The sequence below is a fragment of the Heloderma suspectum genome, chromosome 2, assembly GCF_057233095.1.
Source record: "Heloderma suspectum isolate Gila_16-S chromosome 2, 16-S_ref, whole genome shotgun sequence".
NCBI lineage: Eukaryota > Metazoa > Chordata > Lepidosauria > Squamata > Helodermatidae > Heloderma > Heloderma suspectum.
Window position 1 is genome coordinate 407,347,054 of NC_139459.1, and position 23,508 is coordinate 407,370,561.

Genomic DNA, 23,508 nt, shown 5'->3' on the forward strand with positions numbered 1-23,508 from the left:
GAACTCGCACTCAAAGTAGTCAATAGAGAAAATATTTATTCTTTTATTTACCCCGTTTTTGTAAAACCAATTCCCAAAAGTTCAGGGCATAAATACACAGGCCCCCCGCCCGCCCGGAGTACCCAGGAAAAACACTGTGCCCCTCCCCGGCCCCAGGACGCCCTCCGTGGCCCACCCAGTCGGCGGCCTCCGCGGGGCTGGCCCCCTCCGCTCCGTCCGTCCGTCCGTCTCCCTCTCGGCGTGGTCTGGGGCACCAGCAGGTGGACTGGCGGCTAGTCTGAGTCGGAAAGGATGATGATCTCCTCCGGGTCACACTGCGTCGCCACGCTGGCCTAGGGGGAGGGGCGGGGGGCGTCAAAACACAGGGCTGCTGGGGGACACGGCTGGCCTGGCCCAGGCACGGAACACAGGGGCCCACTGAGCCCGCATCAGCCCCCCCCCCCCCGGTCCAATTCACGTACACAGGGCCAAGCAAGGAAGGCTCAGTGCTGGGCAGGGGAAAGCGGCTGCCAGCCACAGGGCCCAGGACTGGTGCTGGACCGATGCCCTGCTCCTGGGACCTCCTGGCGTTTGGGGCAGGGGCCCTTCCCAACCCCGTCTGGAGCCAGTGGGGGATCTCCTGCATTCACGGCCCGGGCGCTGCCACGGGGCCATGCGACCCAGAGCTCCCTGTGTGCCTGTGCCAGGCCGCCCTGCTTGCCAGTAGGGGCAGCTGGCCAGCCTCAGACTGCCCCCCCCCCAACCACCACTTACCTTGCAGACCGTGGCGAGGAGGTGCGGCTGGTGCTGCGGACTGCCCTGGGAGCTCGTGACCAGGGCCCGGCCGGGGGAGTCAGCCCAGGTAGAGTCGGCCAGGGGGGCTGGGCTGCGGGGGGCAAGTGAGCAGAGCAGCACCTCCCCTTCCTCCTCAGATGAGCCTGTGCTGGGCACCTCTATGCAGCTGCGAGGGAAGGAGGGCCAGGATCAGCGCCATCCGGCCCCCTTCTGGGGAGAAACCCCCACCCTCCAAGTTCTTGCAACTCGGGTGGCTTCGTTCACTTGCCCAAGATCCCTGTTCTTAAGGAAGGGGAGTTGGGCATCTTCTGGGCCGGCCTGGACAGCAGCTGGGGGGGGGGGTGCAGAGAACCTTGTGCTCCCTCCCCCCCCTTTGGGGGTCTGGGGAAGGAAGCCCCCAGCTCCCTCACCTCCCTGGGGAGAACCCCCCTCACCTGTTGGGGCCCCGATGCTCCCGCCTGCCCCTCTTGGGGGGGGGCCTCCCGTTGATCCCATGGGCTGGGGTGCGGTCCGTCAGGGGAGAAGCCTCGTCCTCCAGGGACCAGTGGCGCTTGAGGGGTGTCCGGGCCGTCTGCTCGGGCAGGGAGGCGCCCCCTGGATTCATCTGAGGTGGGGGGGAGGGCGGGGGCGTCTCCCCGGCCTCCAGGGGCAGCGCCGCCTCGATCGCCAGAAAGAACTGCTGGGATGGGGAGTTGCTGGGAGCGGGCGAAGGGCTGTGGGGCTGGGACTCCTGTGGCACCACCAGCCGGCTGGCCTCCCTTTCCTCCCCACCCTGGTCCTCCTCCTCCTCCTCGTCCTCCTCCTCCTCGTCCTCCTCATCATCCAGGTCTTCTGCAGAGGAGTAGAGGATCAGCTCCGGGGCCTCCAGATCCATGTGCTGGTCGGCCTCCACCTCTTCGGCATGGGGGGCCTCATCTGTGGGCAGAGGAGGAAGGGGCTCAGGCCCGGCCGGCCACCGTTCTGTCGCCCCCCGCACCTGGCAGAGAAACTAGGAAGGTGGGGGGCTCTTTCTGTAAGCCACCCTGAAAATGTGGTCCTAGGGCAGCGTTTAAATGCCTAATGGAAATCAGAGATGGAGGTGTTTGTTCTCTAAAAAAATAGCCACCTGCCTCACAAGGAAAACAGAATGGACCGCAGACCCCTCTTTGAAGGCTCCATGCAGCATCTGTTCAAGAGGAGGCTTGAACACCAGTGTTTGGAACCTACTGGGCTCAAAGCCGCTTTTCTACACCAGGGGAGAGCGAGTGAGAAAGCCACCCTGGGAGGGACCGGAGAGCCCAGCACTGGCTTCGCACACAAAAGATCCCACATTCGAATCCTGGCATCTTCTGTGTTGGCTGGGAAAAGCACTCTGGAGCCACTACCAGCCAGCCAGACGGACCACAGCTCTGCCTACGCGGGGGCTGCTCCCAACGTTCCTAGCCCAGGGAGACCCCACCCCGTGGGTCCCGCGTGCATTGCTGGGATGGCTGAGGCCATCCTTTTGGGGCGGCTCACAGCCGCCTGCTTTTCCCCAGGGCTGCTCATTCCTGCCAGCAGCGGCCTCCAGAGCCAGCACCACTGGGCTCCACAGCCTTCCAAAGGAGAGCTCAAGGGACATACCCCACAGAGCCCCCAGGCAGGCACACGGAGCGGAAGAGTGCCTTGCCGGCCAAAGCAGGGCGGGAGGCACCAGCCAAGGGTGGGGAGCCCGACAGGCCCCCTCATCCCCACGGGGAGGCACTCCTTCGGGGGGGGGACAGATGTCAACGCTGCAGTCAGTCTGGGGCTCAGCAAAGCACTCCAGCCTTGCGGGCTTGGAGGAGCCGGGCGATCCTGGATGGCCTCCCTGCAGCCTTCCAGGGGGCTTGGGAGCCTCGCGGGGCCGGCAAGAGACTGCAGCCGCAGAAGCACAGCCCCTCCATGGCAAGTGGCTTCGATTAGCTCCCCCACCAACTTCCCAGAAAAGCCCGAGGTGAGCTGGCGAACCGGAGTCTGCCGGCTGCGCTAGTCCATCCCCCCTCTAGCCCTTGGCGCTTGAGATGGGGCTGCTTCCAGCTGCTCCAAAGAGCCCCCCCGGGGCCTGGACCCTGGCAGCCCCGGTCAGTCTGCTGTGGTCCAGGTGTGGCAACCCAAAGCCCCTGGAGGCACCCGGCTGGGGGGGGGGGGGACAGGGGACGGACCGCGTTCTTGGAAACAAAAGGAAGAGAGCACATGCCATGGCTTCCTTGGGCCACGTGCACAGTGCAGACGCGCCCTCAGCACCAGGTCAGGCCGAGGCAGCCCCTCGCCCCCTATACAGTCACTGGCCCCTGTCACTCACATGCAGCTGTTTGAGGACATGGGGGGGTGCTTTGTCCCAAGGACCCAGTGCCATTAGGGAGGAGCTCTCGGGGCTACATGCCAGCGGGTAGCGGGGCAGGGCCACACAGGGGCTGGCCAGAGACCCTGGCAGCACCGGCCTCCTTTGGCCCAGAGCCCTTCCTGCCTGGCAGAAGAGCATTGCAGCCTTGGAAGGGGGTGCCCTGCGTGAGTGCCAGGAGAAGCCAAACCCAGTGGCCGGGGGGGAGGGGGCAGGGCTTCCCAGGGAAGCCTCTGGGCTGGATGAAGGCCTCAGGCAGGCTGGGCCTGGGCCTCCGCACCCAAGCCAGGGCTCCGCTTCAGGACACGCGGGCCCCTGAGCAGCCGCTGTGGGAACTCAGCACCAGACTGGCGAGGAATTTGGGCCAATCCAGGCAGGGCCCTGCTCCCCGCCCCTCTGAAGCGGCCACCGCCTACCTGGCACAGGGCCCCCCGCATCCTCTCCAGCCTCCAGGTGCGCCTCCAGCTCCGCCTCCACGTCCGACTCGGAGGAGGGCGACTCCTCCTCCTCCTCCTCCTCGCCTTCCTCCTCCTGGTCTGCTGGAGACGCCTCTTTGCTGGCCCCCGTTGGGCCTGGGCTGCCCTACAGAACAAGACGGAGAGGGGGTCTCCAGCACAGCCCCTCTGCCCAGCAGCCCCTTCTCCCAGAGTTTCCGGGGGCCGTGGAGGGGGCCCCCTGAGGCCCGTCTCCTGCTGCCTTGGACCACGCCGGGGCCGCCTCCCCTGCTGACGAGCACAGGTGCTGCTCGCACAGCCCCCTGCAGCATGTCCTGGAGTCCTTACGGGACCCCCAAGCAGGATGCCATGGGAGTGAGCCCCTGGCCCTTCTGGAGGGGCACTTGGCCCCTTGGCTACAGAGAGGTCTGGCAAAGGCCACACCTGGGGGCAAAGCAGAGATGGTGCACGGCTGTCCTGGCTCCGGGTCCCTCTCTGCTCCCAGCCAGGCCAGCAGAGAGTTCAAGGAACGCTTGAGGAAAGGGCCGCATTCTGCACCACACGAAAACCCACACCATCCTTCCCCACACCAGTGCCCTTCGGATGTTTTGGACTACAATGCCCATCAGCCCCAGCCAGGATGAAAAGGCTGTCGCCGTACAAGCCCCTGGAAGGCGCCGGGCTGGGGGAGCGGACCACAGCCCTGGGTGCCACCATCCGTCCTGCTTGCTGAGCTCCAGCTTCCCAAAGCCTCAGGGCCCTTTCTGTCAGGCTGGGAAGGGGGGAGGGAGTCAGCCAGGGTGCTGGTTGGTCTGTGGGGGAGAGAGAAAACAGGGCAGGGCCTGCCCCCCCGGGCCCATGCGGAAGCCCCTCCAGGCCTTGGCGACACGGACTGGAAGGACAGGATGTGGCTGCGCACATGTGGGGGCGCCGGTCGGGAGGCTGCCCCAAGAGCAGGCCGCACCAACGCTTGGCACCCCGCGCGCCCGGCCCGTGGCCCCGCACCTCTCTGGCACTGGTGGTGGCAGCTCCCCCTGCTGCCGCGCCCGACACCAGGGGAGGGGCCGGCCCCCCCTGCGGCCGCCTCGGGGCGCGCCCCCCCTGCTTGCGCCGCCGCCACTCCTCCTCCTCGGTCCTGTCCTGCAGCTGTGCAAACTGCGACGTCACCTCCTCCAGGCGCTGCACCGACAGCTCCCGGTTGTGCCGCAGGCGCCGCGCTAGCTCGCTGTCAGCCAGCGCTGGGTCCGAATCTGTCAAGGCAACAGGCATCAGCGGGGAAGGGGCCAGACCCACCACCAAGGACACACAGCCAGGGCGTGCGAGGGCTTTCAAGTCCTGCCTGCCCCCATGGCATTCCTGTGGGCAGGTGATGGCCAGACCCCTTCCTCTCCCCCCCCCCCACCACAAACCAGGTTGGACCCACAGTATTTGCAGCAGGAAACACTTGGAAAATAGGCAGCGCTGTGCAGTGGTTAGAACACTGGACTGGGAATGGGTAACTTCATCAGATGCATGGAGTATTATGGTGACTTTCAGGTTTACATACAGCACACAGGGTGGTGAGGGACCGCAAACAGCGAGGTCAGACGCAGGAAGTATTTCAGAAGGGGAAGCATCACCCTTTCCATCAAATGCTTCTCAGCTGCCTTTCTCTCACAATACCCACCTGCCAGCAGGCTAGAAAACACCTCTGGGCTCATAGCAGTGCTGCCATAGACCCCTCTCTATGGACTGCTCTGCAGGGCTCATGCAACCCAAAGCGCCCCCCCCCCCCCCCCCGCGCGCACACTGAGGGTCTAATAAGAGAGCCAGCGTGGAGTAGTTCTTAGAGGGTTGGACTGGTACTCATGGGTTCCAGTCCCCACTTGGCCGTGAAGCTACCTGGATGCCCATAGGCCGATCACTGACTCTCAGCCTAACCCACTTCGCACAGTTGTTTGTTTGTTTATTTCATTTCTAAACCGCCGAATAGCCGAAGCTCTCTGGGTGGTTCACAAAAATCAAAACCAAAGAGCACACAATAAAACAATATAAAATATATAAAACATTAACAGTGTAACAATACAACCAGAATAAAACCTAGCAGCAGTGCAGTGATTTAAAATACAGATTTAAAACAGCAAAGCTAAAAGTCTAGAAAGCTAAAACGCTAAAATGCCTGGGCAAATAAAAAGGTCTTCACCTGGCGCCAGAAAGAATACAATATAGGTGCCAGGCAAACCTCACTAGGGAGCTCATTCCACAGCTGGGGTGCCACAGCAGAAAAGGCCCTCCTAGTAGCCACCCGCCCCACTTCCTTTGGCAGGGGCTCATGGAGAAGGGCTGCTGAGGATGATCTTAAGGGCCAGGCAGGCACATATGGGAGGAGGCGATCCTTCAGCTAACCTGACCCCAAGCCGTTAAGGGCTTTGAATGTTAATACCAGCACTTTGAATCAGGCCTGGAAATGGACTGGCAGCCAGTGCAGCTGGAAAAGTACTGGCATAATATGAGGTCGCAGGCCACTCTGTTAACAATCTTGCTGCCCTATTTTGGACCAGCTGAAGTTTCCGGACCATTTTCAAAGGCAGCCCCACGTATAACGCATTGCAGTAATCCAGATGAGAAGTGATCAGAGCATGGATAACTGTCGCTAGGCTCTCTCTGTCCAGATAAGGGCGCAGTTGGTATACCAGCCTAAGCTGATAGAAAGTGCTCTGTGCCACTGAGTTCACCTGTGCCTCAAGTGACAGTTCTGGATCCAAGAGCACCCCCAAACTACGAACGTGGCCCTTTAGCAGGAGAGCAACCCCCTCCAGAACAGGTTGAATATCACTTAGCTGGGCAGACAAACCACCCACTAACAGGACCTCCGTCTTGTCTGGACTGAGTTTCAGTTTATTGGCCCTCATCCAGTCCATTACCATTCCCAGGCCTTGATTCAAAACAGCCACTGCCTCACCTGGGTTTGATGAGAAAGAAGTACAGCTGGGTGTCATCCATATATTGATGGCACTTCAGCCCACCCCTCCGGATAACCTCCCCCAGCGGTTTCATGTAGATGTTGAACAGCATGGGGGATAAAATAGAGCCCTGTGGAACCCCTGGCACAATTGCCATGGCACAGAGCAATAATCCCCCAGCACCACCTTCTGGAATCGGCCATCCCAGCAGGAGCGGAACCACTGCAGTGCAGTGCCTCCTACTCCCAGCCCAGACAGCCTATCCAGAAGCATACCATGGTCGATGGCATTGAAAGCCACCGAGAGATCCAGGAGAATCAACAGGGTCGCACTCCCCCTGTCCCTCTCCCAGCAGAGGTCATCCCACAGGGCGACCAAGGCAGTTTCTGTTCCAAAACCAGGCCTGAAGCCCAAATGAAATGGATCTAGATAATCTCTTTCATTCAACAGTGCCTGGAGCTGTCCTGCAGCCCCCCGCTCAATCACCTTGCCCAAGAAGGGGATGTTGGCCACTGGCCTATAATTGTTAACATCCTCTGGGTCAAGGTTAGGCTTTTTCAGGAGTGGTCTGATTACCGCCTCTTTTAAAGCGGCCGGCACCACTCCCTCTCTCAAGGAGGAATTTACAACCTCCTGAACCCAGCCGGACAACCCCTCCTTGTTTGATTTAATAAGCCGTGAAGGGCAAGGGTCAAGCACACAAGTGGTCGATCGGACTTGGCCAAGCACCTTGTCCGCATCCTCAGGCCTCAGTAACTGAAACTCATCCAATAAAACTGGACCAGACGGTGCTCTGAACACCTCGACCAATGGAACTGCATTAATGGTGGTGTCCAATTCATGACGAATCTGAGCGACTTTATCCTCAAAGTGCCGTGTAAACTCATCACAGCGTGCTACCGAGGGTTCCACCATCTCTCTCCCTGGCCCAGAATGTAACAGCCCGCAAACCACTCAGAAAAGCTCCGCTGGACGACACTGAGAAGACGCAATGCTGGTGGAAAAGAACTGTCTCTTTGCCACCCTCACCGCCACAGAGTGGGCTCAATAGTGGGCTCTTACCTGTGTTCAGTCAGACTCGGCCCGAGTGTTCCTCCACCTGCGTTCCAGCCGTCTCCCCTCCTGCTTCATTGCCCTCAGCTCAGGTGTATACCAAGGAGCTAGCCAGGCTCTGCTCAGAGGGAGAGGGCGCTTGGGCGCGATCGTGTCAACCGCCTGAGGCATCTCCCCTTCCACTCTGCATTCAGGTCCCCAAGAACCCTGGAATGTCCCATCCCTGTGTTGTTTGACGTGATGTCCGAACTCGGAGCCCTCAGGTTTCGAGGAAAGGACAACCCTGGGTTCATGCTGCCAGAGTTCTGGGTTTGGATGTCACATCAGCCGAGCCAAGGACGGCACGTTCCGGGGTTGCTTGAGAAAGTGGATGCCAAGTGGAAGAGGTGGGCGGCGGTGTGTGCATGCTCTGGCCCGGCCCGCCAACGCACAGGTTAAACCACCAGGCATAAAGCAGGTCTGTGTTCTCAATGATGCATGTCATGCTGCTGAAGCAGTAAAGCAAGTTTCCCCCAAAGTGTCTTTTTCTCCCAACCCACGAAAAATGGTTTCTCCCCGTACCTTTAAAATGTCCAGACGCACCCCTCAAGTGCCCTCGCCCACCAGGGGCCTTCAAATCCACCTCTGCAGCCATGGAGGTGACGCCTGGAACAGGCGCTGAAAGTGTCACCAGCACCAATCTGCCAGAGGACAAATCCAGGCCTGCCTTCCAACGGGTGTGTTTGCCCAGCCCACACAGCTCTGATCTAACCTCAGGGAGTCCGGGGGGACCCTGGGCAGTCCCAGGAGCTCCCCTCCCAGGCCCCATTGAAGAGCTGCGCTTGGCCCTCAAAGCCCCGGAGGGAAAGCAGAAGAGGTCATCAGTGGCGAGGAGAGACAAGTAGCCCAGACTGGTCAGGACAGTGCCAGGAAAGCTGGAGTGCAGGAGAAACGGAGGCCTGAGAGGAAGGCCAAAGGCCCTCCCCCCCCAGCTGCTTCAGGGACGTTCCAAGAAAGGGGAAGGAAAGGGTGAAGGCAGCTGCTCGGGAAGGATGGTGAGATGCTAAAGGGCCACAGGAGGAGGGGGAGCCGCTCAAGCCCATCTGGCCCCCGCCTCCGTCCAAACGGAGCGGCACTGGGGAGGGGGGGCCAGAGCCGCACTCAGGACTGCGAGGGCATTGGCGGCCAGGCGAGGCTGAGCCGCCTTCAGGTGCACGGCATCTTGGGCCAGTGCTGCTGGCACACGCTCAGGACAGATGCCTGTCACAGGCAAAGCGCTGCAGGGCTGGAGACATGCAACCGTGGCTCTGGTCCACAGAAGGATGGAAGAGCCAGGAAACTGCAGCCGCTCCATCTGCCTCTGAGCCTGGGGAAGGGCCCAGAACAGACGACCCAGGGGCTGAGCCAGCACCTGCAGGCCAAGGAGGGACCCTGCCGGACTACACCCCCCCCCGCCCCGCTTTGGGGACTAGTGCAGTGGATTGCGGGAATGCCACCGCCGATGCCAGCCTTGATTCCAGAGAAACCTTTGACGGAGCCCCCCGCCGACATTCTGTTCAGCAAAACCGTTAGCGACACCTAACTGGGCACCACACTTGAAGAAGGATGCAGACAAACTGGAGAGGGTTCAGAGGAGGGCAACAAAGATGATCAGGGGACTGGAAACAAAGCCCTATGAGGAGAGACGGAAAGAACTGGGCATGTTTAGCCTTGAGAAGAGAAGACTGAGGGGAGATATGATAGCACTCTTCAAGTACTTGAAAGGTTGCCACAGAGAAGAAGGCCAGGAGCAGAGCAGAGCAGAGCAGAGCAGAGCAGAGCAGAGCAAGCTGCTCCAGCTGGTCCAGGGACTACAGAAGCAGGCAAGCTCCCAGAGAGCGAGCGAACAGAGCGAGCGAACAGGGGGAGCAAACAGGAGTTGGCCAGGGGAGTTGCAGTGGTTGAAGAGACAAAGGAGACAAAGGAGACAGAGGCTAAGAGGTAAGTGGGTTGCAGGAAGCCCAGGGCGCTGCCCTTTGTCCTTCTGACTGGCTGTGAGCTCACCAGGAGCTTCTGAGAGCTCCAGCTGAATTGGGGATGTGTGGCCTGAGTACTCCCAGCAGCTGACTGGGCGGGAAGCTTCAGTCTGTTTCCCGCCTCCCAGCTGAGCAGAGCAGAGCAGAGCAGAGCAAGCTGCTCCAGCTGGTCCAGGGACTACAGAAGCAGGCCAGCTCCCAGAGAGCGAGCGACCAGAGCGAGCAGACAGGGGGAGCAAACAGGAGTTGGCCAGGGGAGTTCGGCAGGGGAGGTCAAGGGGGAGGCCCCTAACATTTTTTTATTTTTTTTTTATTTTATTTTTTTTTTACTAACTTTTTTTCATTTGTTTGTCTTGTAACACACACTTCCACACCAGTGGGACTCTGCTTTTAACCTCTACTGAGTAGAGGAGCAGGCACAGGCTAGTCTAGAACAATCACAAAGCTAGACACAAAAAGGGAAAAGAGGCTATGGAAGGACAGGACTCTCCAGTGGTGGTGACCTGCAAGGTGTGTGCAATGTTTGTTTTCTTGCCGGAGAACAACATGGCCTACACCTGCAACAAGTGCAAGTTGATCACGCTGCTGGAGGAAAAAGTAAGTGGACTGGAGCGGCGACTGTCAACCCTCCGGGGAATAAGAGAACACGAAGAGTTCTTGGACAGAATGGGGGAACTACAGCAGCAAAGGGCAGACCAGAAGCTTGAAGAGCAACAGCAAGATGAGGCAGTGGGAAATGCTGAGGTGAAGAAAAATGGAGTAGAGGATACTCCTTGGAAAACGGTGACAGTTAGGAGAAAAAGAACTAGACGACACTCTGCACCAGTGGAAGCGGTGGAGCTGTGGAACCGATTCCAGGTACTTGCAGATGAGACTGGAGGACAGCCTGCAGAGGAAGAATCACAGGGGAACCTGCATGAGAGTGAGCAAGAGGCTAAAGGTCAGTCAAACAGAGGCGATGAAACCCAGGCCTACAAGAAGAAGAAGAGAAGAGTGGTAGTAGTGGGAGACTCCTTGCTGCGTGGGATCGAGACCCAAGTATGTCGCGAAGACCCGTGGACTCGCCAGGTATGTTGTCTCCCGGGAGGACAGATTAGAGACGTGACTGAAAGGTTGCCTGCACTCATAAAGCCCACTGACAGGTATCCCTTTCTTCTCATCCATGTGGGAACAAATGATACCGCCAAGCGGAGCTACGAAGAGATCACGTCAGACTTTGAAGCTTTGGGAAAGAAACTCAAGAACTTTGGGGCCCAGATAGTTTTCTCATCCATCCTTCCAGTAGTTAGAAGAGGGATAGAAAGGGAACGAAAAATACTCCGGGTGAATGACTGGCTACGAAGGTGGTGCCGACGAGAGAGATTTGGATTCTGGGACCACGGGCTATACTTCCTGGAAGATGGGCTGTTGGCTAGGGATGGGTTGCACCTCACAAAGGCTGGGAAGAATGTGTTTGGCCACAGCATGAAGAACTTCATCAGGAGGGCTTTAAACTGAATCCTACGGGGAAGGGAGATGTAATGTTGGGGGTAACAATGGACGTAGGCGCATGCACTGCAATGGAGAGAACAGCTCTGATAGCGCCCAATAATAGTCTTCAGACACAGGTAGGAAGAAAGCCAGACTATGAAGCACATGGTCTTCGATGTCTATATACTAATGCCCAGAGTATGGGAAACAAACAGAACGAACTTGAACTCTTAATACAGGAGGGAAATTATGACTTGATAGGTATAACTGAGACTTGGTGGATGACTCTCATGACTGGAATATAGCAGTTGAAGGATATAACTTGTTCAAAAAGAACAGGAGGAACAGAAAGGGAGGCGGGGTTGCACTGTATGTGAAAAATACCTATCTCTGCACAGAAATACAGGAGGAGGAGCTTGGTAGCCCCATCGAGAGCATCTGGGTTGAAATAAATGGAGCAAAGAATACAAGGAACCTGGTGGTCGGAGTCTACTACCGGCCACCCAATCAAGGAGAAGACAAGGATGAAACTTTTGAAAAGCAAATAGCCAATGTTTTAAGGAAGCATGATGTAGTAGTAATGGGGGACTTCAATTTCCCCGATATTTGTTGGGAGACAAATTCTGCAAAACATGGCCCCTCCAGGAAATTCCTGACTTGTGTGGCGGATAACTTCCTCCTACAGAAAGTAGAGGAAGGAACTAGAGGATCGGCTATCCTTGACTTGATCCTAACCAACAGAGATGACTTAGTGGATAAAGCAGCAGTTACAGGAACTCTGGGGGAAAGCGACCATGTTGTACTTGAGTTCTTGGTTCTAAGGGAAGCAAAAGCCGAGTGTACTCAAACGCGTACCCTGGATTTTAGGAAAGCTGATTTTAATAAACTCAGAACAATGATCAGTAAGGTCCCATGGCAAGCAATGCTAGCGAGAAAAGGAGTCCAAGATGGGTGGGAACTTTTAAAAAAGGAAATTCTCAAGGCACAATCACAAACAATTCCAACAAGAAGAAAAGGTGGAAGACAACAGAAGAAGCCAATGTGGCTTCACAAAAAGCTTAGGGATGACCTGAAAACAAAAAAGGACACATATAGGAAGTGGAAAGAAGGCCAAGTAACAAAGGAAGAGTACAGGCAGGTAGCACAGAATTGCAGGGATGGCGTCAGGAAGGCTAAAGCGGAGAACGAGGTGAGGTTAGCGAGGGATGCTAAAAACAACAAAAAGGCTTTCTTCAGCTACATGCATAGTAAAAGGCAGAGGAAAGAAATGGTTGTTCAGCTATTAAATAAGGATGGCAAAATGATAACAGAGGACAAAGAAAAGGCAGAGGTGCTCAATTCCTACTTTGGCTCAGTCTTCTCCCAAGAGAGGGTCTATGACCCCCCTGGCAAAGGCGAAGTACAGGCTGAAGGGGCAGGATTGCAGCTTGAGATCGACAGGCATATGGTCAAGGAACACCTCATTACTTTGAATGAGTTCAAATCTCCAGGGCCAGATGAACTGCATCCTAGAGTCATAAAGGAACTGGCAGAAGAACTCTCAGAACCGCTGTCTATTCTCTTTGAGAAATCATGGAGGACCGGGGAAGTGCCAGATGACTGGAGGACGGCTAACGTTGTCCCTATCTTCAAAAAGGGTAAAAAGGAGGAACCTGGGAACTACAGACCAGTCAGTCTGACATCAATCCCTGGGAAAATTCTGGAGCAGATCATAAAGCAATCCATCTGGAAGCACCTTGACAACAATGCCGTGATTACTCGAAGCCAACATGGATTTGTCAAAAACTCCTGCCAGACAAATCTGATCTCATTTTTTGATCAAGTCACCTCCCTTGTAGACCGTGGGAATGCTGTAGACATCATATACCTCGACTTCAGCAAAGCTTTCGACAAAGTGCCCCATGATATCCTGATGAGCAAACTAGCTCGAAGTGGGCTAGATGAAACAACGATCATGTGGATCCACAGTTGGCTACAGAATCGGACTCAAAGAGTGCTTATGAATGGGACCTTCTCAAGCTGGGGAGAGGTAACGAGTGGGGTACCGCAGGGCTCAGTCCTGGGCCCAGTGCTCTTCCACATTTTTATGAACGACTTGGAGGAGGAGGTGCAGGGAATGCTGATCAAATTTGCAGATGACACAAAATTGGGAGGGATAGCTAATACTTTGGAAGACAGAAACAAAATTCAAAGTGATCTGGATAGACTGGAGTGCTGGGCAGAAAACAACAGAATGGCATTTAATAGGGACAAATGCCAAGTTCTGCACCTAGGAAAAAGAAACCAAATGCACAGTTACAAGATGGGGGATACGTGGCTCAACCACACTACGAGCGAGAAGGATCTTGGAATTGTCGTCGATCACAAGCTGAATATGAGCCAACAATGTGATGTGGCTGCAAAAAAGGCAAATGCTATTTTGGGCTGCATTCATAGAAGCATCGCTTCCAAATCCCGGGAAGTACTAGTTCCCCTCTACTCAGCACTGGTTAGGCCTCATCTGGAGTACTGTGTCCAGTTCTGGGCACCACACTTTAAGAAGGATGCAGACAAGCTGGAGAGGGTTCAAAGGAGGGCAACAAAGATGATCAGGGGACTGGAAACAAAGCCCTATGAAGAGAGACTGAAAGAACTGGGCATGTTTAGCCTTGAGAAGAGAAGACTGAGGGGAGATATGATAGCACTCTTCAAGTACTTGAAAGGTTGTCACAGAGAAGAAGGCCAGGATCTCTTCTTGATCATCCCAGAGTGCAGGACACGGAATAATGGGCTCAAGTTACAGGAAGCCAGATTCCGACTGAACATCAGGAAAAACTTCCTCAGTGTCAGAGCAATACGGCAATGGAACCAATTACCTGGGGAGGTGGTGGGCTCTCCCACACTGGAGGCCTTCAAGACGAGGCTGGACAGCCATTTGTCAGGGATGCTCTGACTTGGATTCCTGCATTGAGCAGGGGGTTGGACTCGATGGCCTTGTAGGCCCCTTCCAACCCTACTATTCTATGATTCTATGACAGCGGAGGTTAGAGGTGATGAGGCCACCAGGTAGATCCCCTGCCAGTGGGGAACCACCCTAAGGAGGGCTTGCGACAGCTCCTCCTCGGCCAGGAGCGGGGTGCCGAGAAAGGCTGTTGCTGGGGCTGGGGCTCCTCCGTGCTTTTCATCAAGGACCAAGAGGAGGGATGGGGAGTGACTCTAACTTGCTGATGATGCAGAACTAGGAGGGGCCGCAAACACACCAGAAGGCAGGAACGAAACAGAAATGACCTCGACAGGGTAGAAAACGAACAAAATGGAATTCAACAGAGGCACAGGCAAAATTCTGCAACGGTGCTACTACCAGTACTTATTACCATTATTATATTGCGTATTATATTGCCTTTCTCTTTAAAAAGACAAGGAAAACCAAAACCAAACACCCAGGTGCGGAGCAGGGGACCCTGAGGCACCCTCCAGCTGTCATTCTGTCCGCAGAAATGATGATGTGCAGCAGAAACAAGGTTTTGAACTGTGCGCAAGGGAACAATCCAGCCAAAGCACTTTGCGGCAGCGTGTTTGTGCAAGCAGTTCTCCATTACTCTTGTGCAACCCGTTGCACATAACTCTCATGCAACCTGTTGTGCAACTGCTTGCACAATCAGTTACACAACGGAAAGATTCAGCTGAGCTCCTCTAGTGCTATTTGAGTTTGCAGAATGACACCGCTGAGTACTACCCCTGGCTTGGGAGTAAAACACGTGAAAAGGATCTTGGGGCTGCAGCTGATGAGATGCGGAACATTGGTCAGCCCTGTGATTCGGCTGCAAAAAAGGCTAATGTGATCTTAGGCTGCATTAAAAGAACCAGGGTTTCTAAGTCACAGGAAGCAATTGCTCTATTTTACTCCATCTTAGTCAGACCTCATCTGGAGGGCCATGTTCAGTTTTGGAGTTGTTGTTCAGTCGTTGTGTCCGACTCTTCGTGACCCCAATTTTCCTTGATTCGCACTGAGATCATTCTATCGTTTTTGAGATTGTAGCCCAGTACTGCTTTTCCCACCCTTTTGTTGACTATGAGGTAGTGGGCTCTCCCACACTGGAGGCGCTCAAGACGAGGCTGGACAGCCATCTGTCAGGGATGCTCTAACTTGGATTCCTGCATTGAGCAGGGAGCTGGACTCGAAGGCCTTGTAGGCACCTTCCAACCCTACTGTTCTATGAGTGCTACTCCATTTCTTCTAAGGGATTCTTGCCCACAGTAGTAGATATAATGGGCATTTGAATTAAATTCGCCCATGCTTGTCCATTTTAGTTCACTGATTCCCAAGATGTCGATGTTCAATCTTGCCATCTCATGTTTGACCACCTCCAGCTTACCTTGATTCATTGATCTCACATTCCAGGTTCCTAAACAATTTTGTTCTTTACAGCATCGGAGTTTCTTTTCACCACCAGACACATCCACAGCTAAGTGTCCTTTCGGCTTTGGCCCAGCTGCTTCACTCTTTCTGGCGCTACTTGGAAATTCCCTCTGCTCTTCCCCAGTAGTGTATCGGACACCTTCCGACCTGAGGGGCTCATCTTCCGGCATCATATCTTTTAGCCTTGTGATACGTTCCATGGGGTTTTCTTGGCAAGAATACTGGAGTGGGTTGCCATTTCCTTCTCCAGTGGACCACATTTTGTCAGAACTCTCCGCCATGACCTGTCCATCTTGGGTGGCCCTGCACGGCATAGCTTATGGCTTCCCTGAGTTACGCAAGCCCCTTCGCCACAACAAGGCAGTGATCCATGAAGGGGTCAGTTTTGGAGGCTGCACTTTAAAAGGATGTAGACAACCAGAAAGAGGCTCAGAGGAAGGGAACAGAGATGCCCAGGGGAACGGAAAGCAAGTCCTAGGAGGAAAGGTTGACGGAACTGGGCGTGTTTAGCCTGGAGAAGAGAAGACTGGCGGGGTGAGGGGACAAGACTGTGCTCTTCAATGCCCTGAAGGGCTGTCCCACAGAAGAGGGCAGAGTCGTGTCCCCTGATGTTGATGCAGAGGGCGGGACTAAACCTGAACGGCTGAAGTAACTGGCAGAGGGGATACTTCGGTTGAACACTCACAGGAACTTCCTGGCGGTAAGTGCATTTGAGAATGGAACCGAGGACCCGGAAGGGTGGTCCAGGGCTCTCCAGGGCTGGCGGCCTTCAAGAAGGGCCTGGGCAGCCCCCTGTCAGGGAAGCGCCAGCTCTGGATTTCCCCCCCAAGCAGGGGGTCAGACAAGATGGCCTCCAAGCCACTCCTCTACCTGTAGGGCCATACATCAGATTTTGGGGAGGTGCACCACAGAACCAATTTAAAAAACACACACATACATACCTAAATGGAGATCGCACAGGGGTGAGGGGGCACACAGCTATAGAGCGGGAGGCATTAAACACAGGCAGATAAGTCACTAGCGGGGTGGACCCTCACAAGGCCTGGGCATCTGGAGTGGACCTGGCTCCAGCCAAACAGGAGACAAGCAGCCACCTGGGCAGCCCACGCGGCCCTGGCAGAGCAGGGGGAAGGGGGCTCTCCAGGAGCTGCCGGGCCACTTAGGCTCTTGATGACCTTATCTTGCTCATCCAAGAGCACAAAACAGCATCATCAAGTTACCCCAGGGCAGTGGACTCTCCCACACCAGAGGCATTCAGGACGAGGCTGGACAGCCCTCTGTCGGGGACGCTCTGACTGGGATTCCTGCACTGAGCAGGGGGCTGGACTCAATGGCCTCGCAGGCCCCTTCCAACCCCACTATTCCGTGATTCTGTGATCCCCCTCACCCCACGTCTTCCTGAAAACCAGGCTGCTCAAGGGCTGAGCTGAGCCCCAGCGCTGCTGCCTTGGGTGCCGAGCCCCAGCGCTGCTGCCTTGGGTGCCGAGCCCCAGCGCTGCTGCCTTGGGTGCCGAGCCCCAGCGCCACGCCAGCTCTGCAGGCTCCTCCAAGCTCTGGCCCCGCCCCGTGAAAAGCCAGCCAGGCCATCGCCCCAGAGCACCAGCTGCCCCGCCCCCAGCCTCCATCTCGCCTTTCTCTCTCTCTTTTTTTTTAGGGGGAAGAAATGAACACTACCCTCCTCAAAGGGTCTGGAAACGTGGCTTCTTGGTGTGCTGAAAACATTTCTAGCCCGCTTGTCCACATCAACACTGAAAGGGGCTTACGAAGAAAAGAGACACCATGAGCAAGAGCAAAACTGGGCTCAGAGGTGGAATTTATGCCAGAGGGAGCGGGACGCCAGCGAGTCCTTTTCCACAGCAACAGCCTGGGCATCAGGCCATTGTCCTGACGGGCACAGCTGCAGAGCAGGCCCTGCTGCAGCCCCCTCTGGCCTGGCCTCCGAAGGGGGCGGGGCGGAGGAGCAGTGCCGCCAAAGGTGATCCTGCCGGGGCATGGTGGGGAGCAGCCTTCAGGTCCCCAACAGGCACAGGGGGGCACTCTGGCTCTTTGGATGCTGTTGGACTCCAAGCACCACCAGCCCCAGCCAGCCAGGATGGGCCAGGGGTGATGGGAGTTGGAGTGCAACCGCATCTGGAGGACCCCCCCCCCCAGTTTTAGTGCTACTTAGGTCAAAACTGGCCCTTGGAAACACTCCAGAAGCCGCTCGCGGAGATGGGCGCCGTGGAGGGACGCTCCTGGCAGCACATCGGGATGACCCGTTTTGCCCTGGGGACCTGGACAGGCTGCCAGGGCTCCCGGTGGTCTGCAAGGCAGCCCCACTGAGAACGCTCTGCAGCAAGCCAGCTGGAGCCCGGGAGCTGGCTGGCCCCTCTGGCAAGGTCCTTCCTTGCTGAGGAGGGAGCCCCGCCGGTGGGCTGAAGGGGCGCAAGGGGCTTCGAACCGCAGGGGCCCTGGGCACCCAAAGGCCAGACCAGACCCCAGTGCAGCCCAGCCTGCAAGACCCCATCCAGCAGAGGCCAGGGGCCGCCTGTCCCCCTGCTCAGGGTCTGTATGTGCGATGCTTACACCCCACCTTTTTCTCCTGCGAGGAGCCCAAGCAGGCCCACATGGTCCTCCTCCTCTCCACGTTATCGTCACAACAACCTTGTGAGGTAGGTCAGGCTGAGAGTTGGTGGCTGGCCCAAAGTCACCCAGTGAGCTCCATGGCCGAGTAGGGACTGGGTCTCCTGAGTCCCGTCCAGCCCTCTAACCGCTGCACCACACTGGCTCTCAGATCACACTTTTTTAGCCACGGTTGAGTGTTTAACTCTTACTGCGCCTGTTCAGCACCCTGTTTTTATCCACTGCTGCATCGACTGATGTGCTCCGCCACTATTGTGCTTCCCTCCTTTGTTGAGAACGATCTTGGCGACGTTACAGGTCTCTCTACCAGCCCTCAGTAAGACAACCACGGAACCGACGCGCCCCAGCGCCTTGAGTCAGTACCGAGTGCAGCCTGCCCCCCACCCGGTGCCCCACCCAGTACACCGCCGGCACCCCATACACTCACTGGGCCGGTACTCGTCGGTGAGGTGGCTGCCGAAGTTGTAGATGAGGTCAAGGTGGCGCCGCTCCTGCAGGCGGTTGCCGACCTCGCGGAAGGCGTCGGCGGCCATGCTCTCCATCTGGCGTTTGGGCAGGCCCAGGCTGTGGCGGGTGCTGGCCTTCTGCACCACCTTCAAGATGTCAGCGTAGTCCGGGAAGGCCTCAGGGCGGTTGACGAGGCGCTCGATGCGGCGGTTGACCTCCGGGTAGCGGGTGCCACGGTAGGGGATGCGCTGTTCAATCACCCGCCCCGTCAGGCTGTTACAGTCCTTCAGCTCGCAGAGGCGCTGGAAGACGCGCATCATGCGCCGCTTGAGCCGGCTCTCCAGCAGGTATGCGGAGTCCTCCCGATCCAGCTCCTCCAGGTCCAGCTCCCGCTCCTGCAGCCGCCGGATCTCCTTGGCGTAGACCCGCAGCAGGTTCTCCAGGTCCTGGATGTGCCGCCTGGAGGCCACGTGGGGCTTGGCTGCCTCGGGGGGTGGCTCGGAAGGGTCTGTGGGGGCAGGGGCGGCCTCGGCGGGGGCGGCGCTGCACACTAGAGGCAGCTTCTTCTTCTGGGAGTGGGCCCGGAAGACGGTGCAGAGCTCATTGATGTAGACATAGACCTTGCTCCGCCGGGCCTGCACCCGCGTCAGGCAGCGGCCCAGAACGTTGCGGAACTCCACCGAGGCCAGGAACTCGGGGTTGGTCTTCTGGTGCCGGCCAGCCAGGTAGGACATCACCTCTGGGTGGTCCACAGTGTGCTCGGAGCAGAAGGCCACAAACTACAGGGAGAGGGATGAAGGCGGGTCAGAAAGGACACGCAGGACAAGCCCCCAGACCCCCCCCCCCGAATGAGGGAGCACCACAAGGGACCAGAGCCTGCGCAGAGAAGGCTGCTTTGAAAGAAACACCCTCACGAGCAAGCTGGCACAGGAGCTCAGGTTTATAGGTGAAGGCACACGCAGCGACTTGGTTCACAAGTAGTGGCGACCCTTCAGTTTAAAAACGGAGGGGCTGTAGGGCAAGAGCAGGAGACAGCAGGTGCGTCCTGCTCTTCCCCTTTTACTCAGCAGCCCATGATCAGCTCCTGCAGAGCGTGATGTGTGAACAGGAAGGATGGAGTTGTTTAGGGGCTAAACAACCCAGCGGTGAACCCATGGTTTGTTTTTGGCTTAACCTCTAGGTTGCTTAGCCCCTAAACCACCCAGCAGTCCAGGTTCGCACATCAATGCTGCTCAACCTACAAAGGAGCTGAAGTACTTGCATTTAGTAAACAACAAAGTACCCATGTTAATTTTGTGTGCCAACACGCCCTAAATATTTGACCAGATATATTTGAGGAGAGAAAGTGAAGCATGTTTAATGTGATTCAACTTTTATATTATGTAGAACGTTTTACTGGAATTCTTGCAAATATTTAAAAACAGCATGTACTATGTAAGAAGAGCCCTGCTGGATCAGACCAAGGGTCCATCTAGTCCAGCATTCTGTTCACGCAGTGGCCAACCAGCTTTCGACCAGGAACCTACAAGCAGGGTTCCCTTAGACTTGTTTTAATTTTAATGGGGGGGACAGGACACTTTTGGAAGGCAAAAGGAAGAGGGGCCGACCAAGGGCAAGGTGGAGGGATGATATTCTGGAGGTGGAGGTGACGGACTCGACCTTGGGGAGCTGGGGGTGGTGACGGCTGACAGGAAGCTCTGGCGTGGGCTGGTCCATGAAGTCACGAAGAGTCGGAAGCGACTGACCAAATAAACAACAACGGGACACAAAGATACTGAAAACTGCTGACACACTGTGCATGTTACGCTGACAACCACTCATCTGTTTCAACAGAGTTCAACTCTCTCCCACTGAGGTTGTTGGGGCACGTTCAGTTTCACTGTCACTATTTATTAGATCTATTTCGCACATATATTTCAGTGACATATTTGTCACTAACAGAATTGCTAGGGGGACAACTTTGAAACTGACAAGCTTCAAAGGGGCGAGAGGCAGGGGAACACCATGCAGGATGCAGGCTGATACAAGAAGGTCCTCCTCCGCCCTTGAAGGAACAGTGGGGTGGGGGTGGCTTACCTTAAGGCTGAAGTTCTCACCCCTCTTTGGGAAGCAGAGATGTGAAGGTCCAGAGAGGAAAGTGGGAAAGTTTTTCCCTGGGGGGGTTTCTGAGGACTTAAAAAACATTTCCCCTTTCGGGATGAACAAAAGGCTTTTTAGGACAAAATTTAAAGCGCTTAAGATGCGTGGGTGAAAATTTTTATATGAAGCTGTCTAATCTCTTTGAGAAATCATGGAGGACGGGGGAAGTGCCATATGACTGGAGAAGGGCTAACGTTGTCCCTATCTTCAAAAAGGGTAAAAAGGAGGAACCTGGGAACTACAGACCAGTCAGTCTGACATCAATCCCTGGGAAAATTCTGGAGCAGATCATAAAGCAATCCATCTGGAAGCACCTTGACAACAATGCCGTGATTACTCGAAGCCAACATGGATTTGTCAAAAACTCCTGCCAGACAAATCTGATCTCATTTTTTGATCAAGTCACCTCCCTTGTAGACCGTGAGAATGCTGTAGACATCATATACCTCAACTTCAGCAAAGCTTTTGACAAAGTACCCCATGATCTCCTGATGAGCAAACTAGCTCAAAGTGGGCTAAATGAAACAACGATCTGGTGGATCCACAGTTGGCTACAGATAAAGAGTGCTTATCAATGGGACCTTCTCAAAGAGTGCTTATCAATGGGACCTTCTCAAACTGGGGAGAGGTAACGAGTGGGGTACCACAGGGCTCAGTCCTGGGCCCAGTGCTCTTCAACATTTTTATTAATGACTTGGAGGAAGAGGTGCAGGGAAAGCTGATCAGATTTGCAGATGACACAAAATTGGGAAGGATAGCTAATACTTTGGAAGACAGAAACAAAATTCAAAGTGACCTGGATAGACTGGAGCGCTGGGCGGAAAACAACAGAATGGCATTTAATAGGGAGAAATGCCAAGTTCTGCACCTAGGAAAAAGAAACCAAATGCACAGTTACAAGATGGGGATACGTGGCTCAACCACACTACAAGCGAGAAGGATCTTGGAATGGCTGTCCATCACAAGCTGAATATGAGCCAACAATGAGATGTGGCTGCGAAAAAGGCAAATGCTCTTTTGGGCTGCATTAATAGAAGCATCGCTTCCAAATCCTGGGAAGTACTTGTTCCCCTCTACGCAGTACTGGTTAGGCCTCATCTGGAGTACTGTGTCCAGTTCTGGGCACCACACTTTAAGAAGGATGCAGACAAACTAGAGAGGGTTCAGAGGAGGGCAACAAAGATGATCAGAGGACTGGAAACAAAGCCCTGTGAAGAGAGACTGAAAGACTAGGCATGTTTAGCCTTGAGAAGAGAAGACTGAGGGGAGATATGATAGCACTCTTCAAGTCCTTGAAAGGTTGTCACAGAGAGGAAGGCCAGGATCTCTTCTAGATCATCCCAGAGTGCAGGACACGGAATCATGGGCTCAAGTGACAGGAAGCCAGATTCCGGCTGAACATCAGGAAAAACGTCCTGACTGTTAGAGCAATACGACAATGGAACCAATGACCTAGGGAGGCGGTGGGCTCTCCCACCCTGGAGGCGTTCAAGACGAGGCTGGACAGCCATCTGTCAGGGATGCTCTGACTTGGATTCCTGCATTGAGCAGGGGGTTGGACTCGATGGCCTTGTAGGCCCCTTCCAACCCTACTATTCTATGATTCTAAGCCATTGGCAGCATCGGAAAACGGTCCTTCTTGAGTCTACAGCTGTGTGATAAGCTACTTCCAGTATCAGAGGCGGTATACCTACATACACCAGTTGCTGGAGAACTTGGGCAGGAGGGTGCTGTTGTACTCAGGTCCTGCTTGGGGGCTTCCCGTTGGGCAGCTGGTTGGCTACTGTGTGAATGGAATGCTGGACGGGAAGGACCCTCGTTCTGCTCTAGCAAGACCTTCTTACACTCTTATCTTCATTTAATGTGGTTAAGGCAGCAAAAAACGCTCAGGGTTGAAACAAAACATTCCAGTTCTTCTCAAAATCTCTAGTTTGCGCTCCCCAGAAAATAAATAAATAGAAAAAACCTTAGCACCACCATTCCTGGAAGTGCGCGTGCGGGCAGCATGCCTAGTTCCACTCACCTCTGCGAAGAGCCGCTGGTTCTCGGCTTCGAGGCTGGCGGGGACTTTCCCCAGGGCGGGCTTCTTCTGCCCCGAGCTGCTGCTGGCCTGAGGCGGAGGCCTGGAGGAGGGCTCTGGGAGGGGGGCAGCGCTGTGCGGGCAGCCAGGAAGCCTGTCCCCTCGTGCGGGGGGCGCAGGAGGGGCCGGCGCAGGCGCAGGCGCCGGGGGGGCGCCGTCCTCGTCCTCATCCAAGACGATGATGCTGTTGCTGCCGCCGCTCTCGCTGGGGGAGGCCATGGCGGGCCCAGGCGGGGCTCAGCGGCAGGCGGGGGCGGCAGGCGGGGGGCGCATCCCGGGCGGCAGCCGAGGGGGGGCTTCAGCTCCCTCCGCGCTGGCAGGCACGCGACGAGCGGCGCGGCATCTGGGGTGGTGGGAGAAGAAGGAACGTTACCCGGGGAGCGCCAGCGGGCCCCCAGCGTCCCGCCCGGGGGTGAGCCAGCCAATGGGGGGGAGACACGTGTGCCTGGGCGGGGAGGGGGTGGGGGTCGAAGGCTGCGGGGGCAGGGGCTGCCGTCCTCCCTCCCCGCGAGCCAGGAGCCACACTGACGCCCCCTCCTCAGTCTCCCGAGGGCCGCCCCGCCCCGCCGCGCCCCGCCGAGACGCCAGACGGCGCCCCCGCCCCGAACTGAGGGCCGGGAAGAGCGCCCCTCCCCTCGCGGCCCCCTCACCGCCCCCGCCCGAGCCCGCCTTTCCTTCGGCCTTTCTATCCGGCTCGATGCGTCTCTCCCCCTCGCCGCGCGCCGCGCAGGACCGGAAGGGCCGGCCTCGCCCACCTTCGCGTGCCGCCATCTTGCCGTACGGACAGAGGAGGAGGGGGCGGCGGCGCAGCCG

General features: G+C 56.4%; 1 protein-coding gene across 2 annotated transcripts; it reads right to left on the reverse strand.

Annotated features, from left to right (window-relative positions):
• Window positions 1–16: 16 nt before the first annotated feature.
• DAXX (death domain associated protein) lies at window positions 17–23,508 on the reverse strand. 2 transcript variants are annotated; one of them, XM_084841284.1, is made up of 8 exons: window positions 23,451–23,508; window positions 22,639–23,038; window positions 18,457–19,255; window positions 4,555–4,799; window positions 3,532–3,697; window positions 1,209–1,689; window positions 754–940; window positions 17–332 (listed from the first exon to the last, which is right to left on the reverse strand). In XM_084841284.1, exons 2-8 carry the CDS (start codon window positions 22,912–22,914, stop codon window positions 273–275), a joined length of 2,214 nt encoding a protein of 737 aa, XP_084697410.1. In that variant the 5' UTR covers window positions 22,915–23,038; window positions 23,451–23,508; the 3' UTR covers window positions 17–272. The 2 variants fall into 2 exon arrangements, with proteins under 2 accessions (XP_084697410.1, XP_084697409.1); XM_084841283.1 differs by lacking the exon at window positions 23,451–23,508 and adding an exon at window positions 23,346–23,419.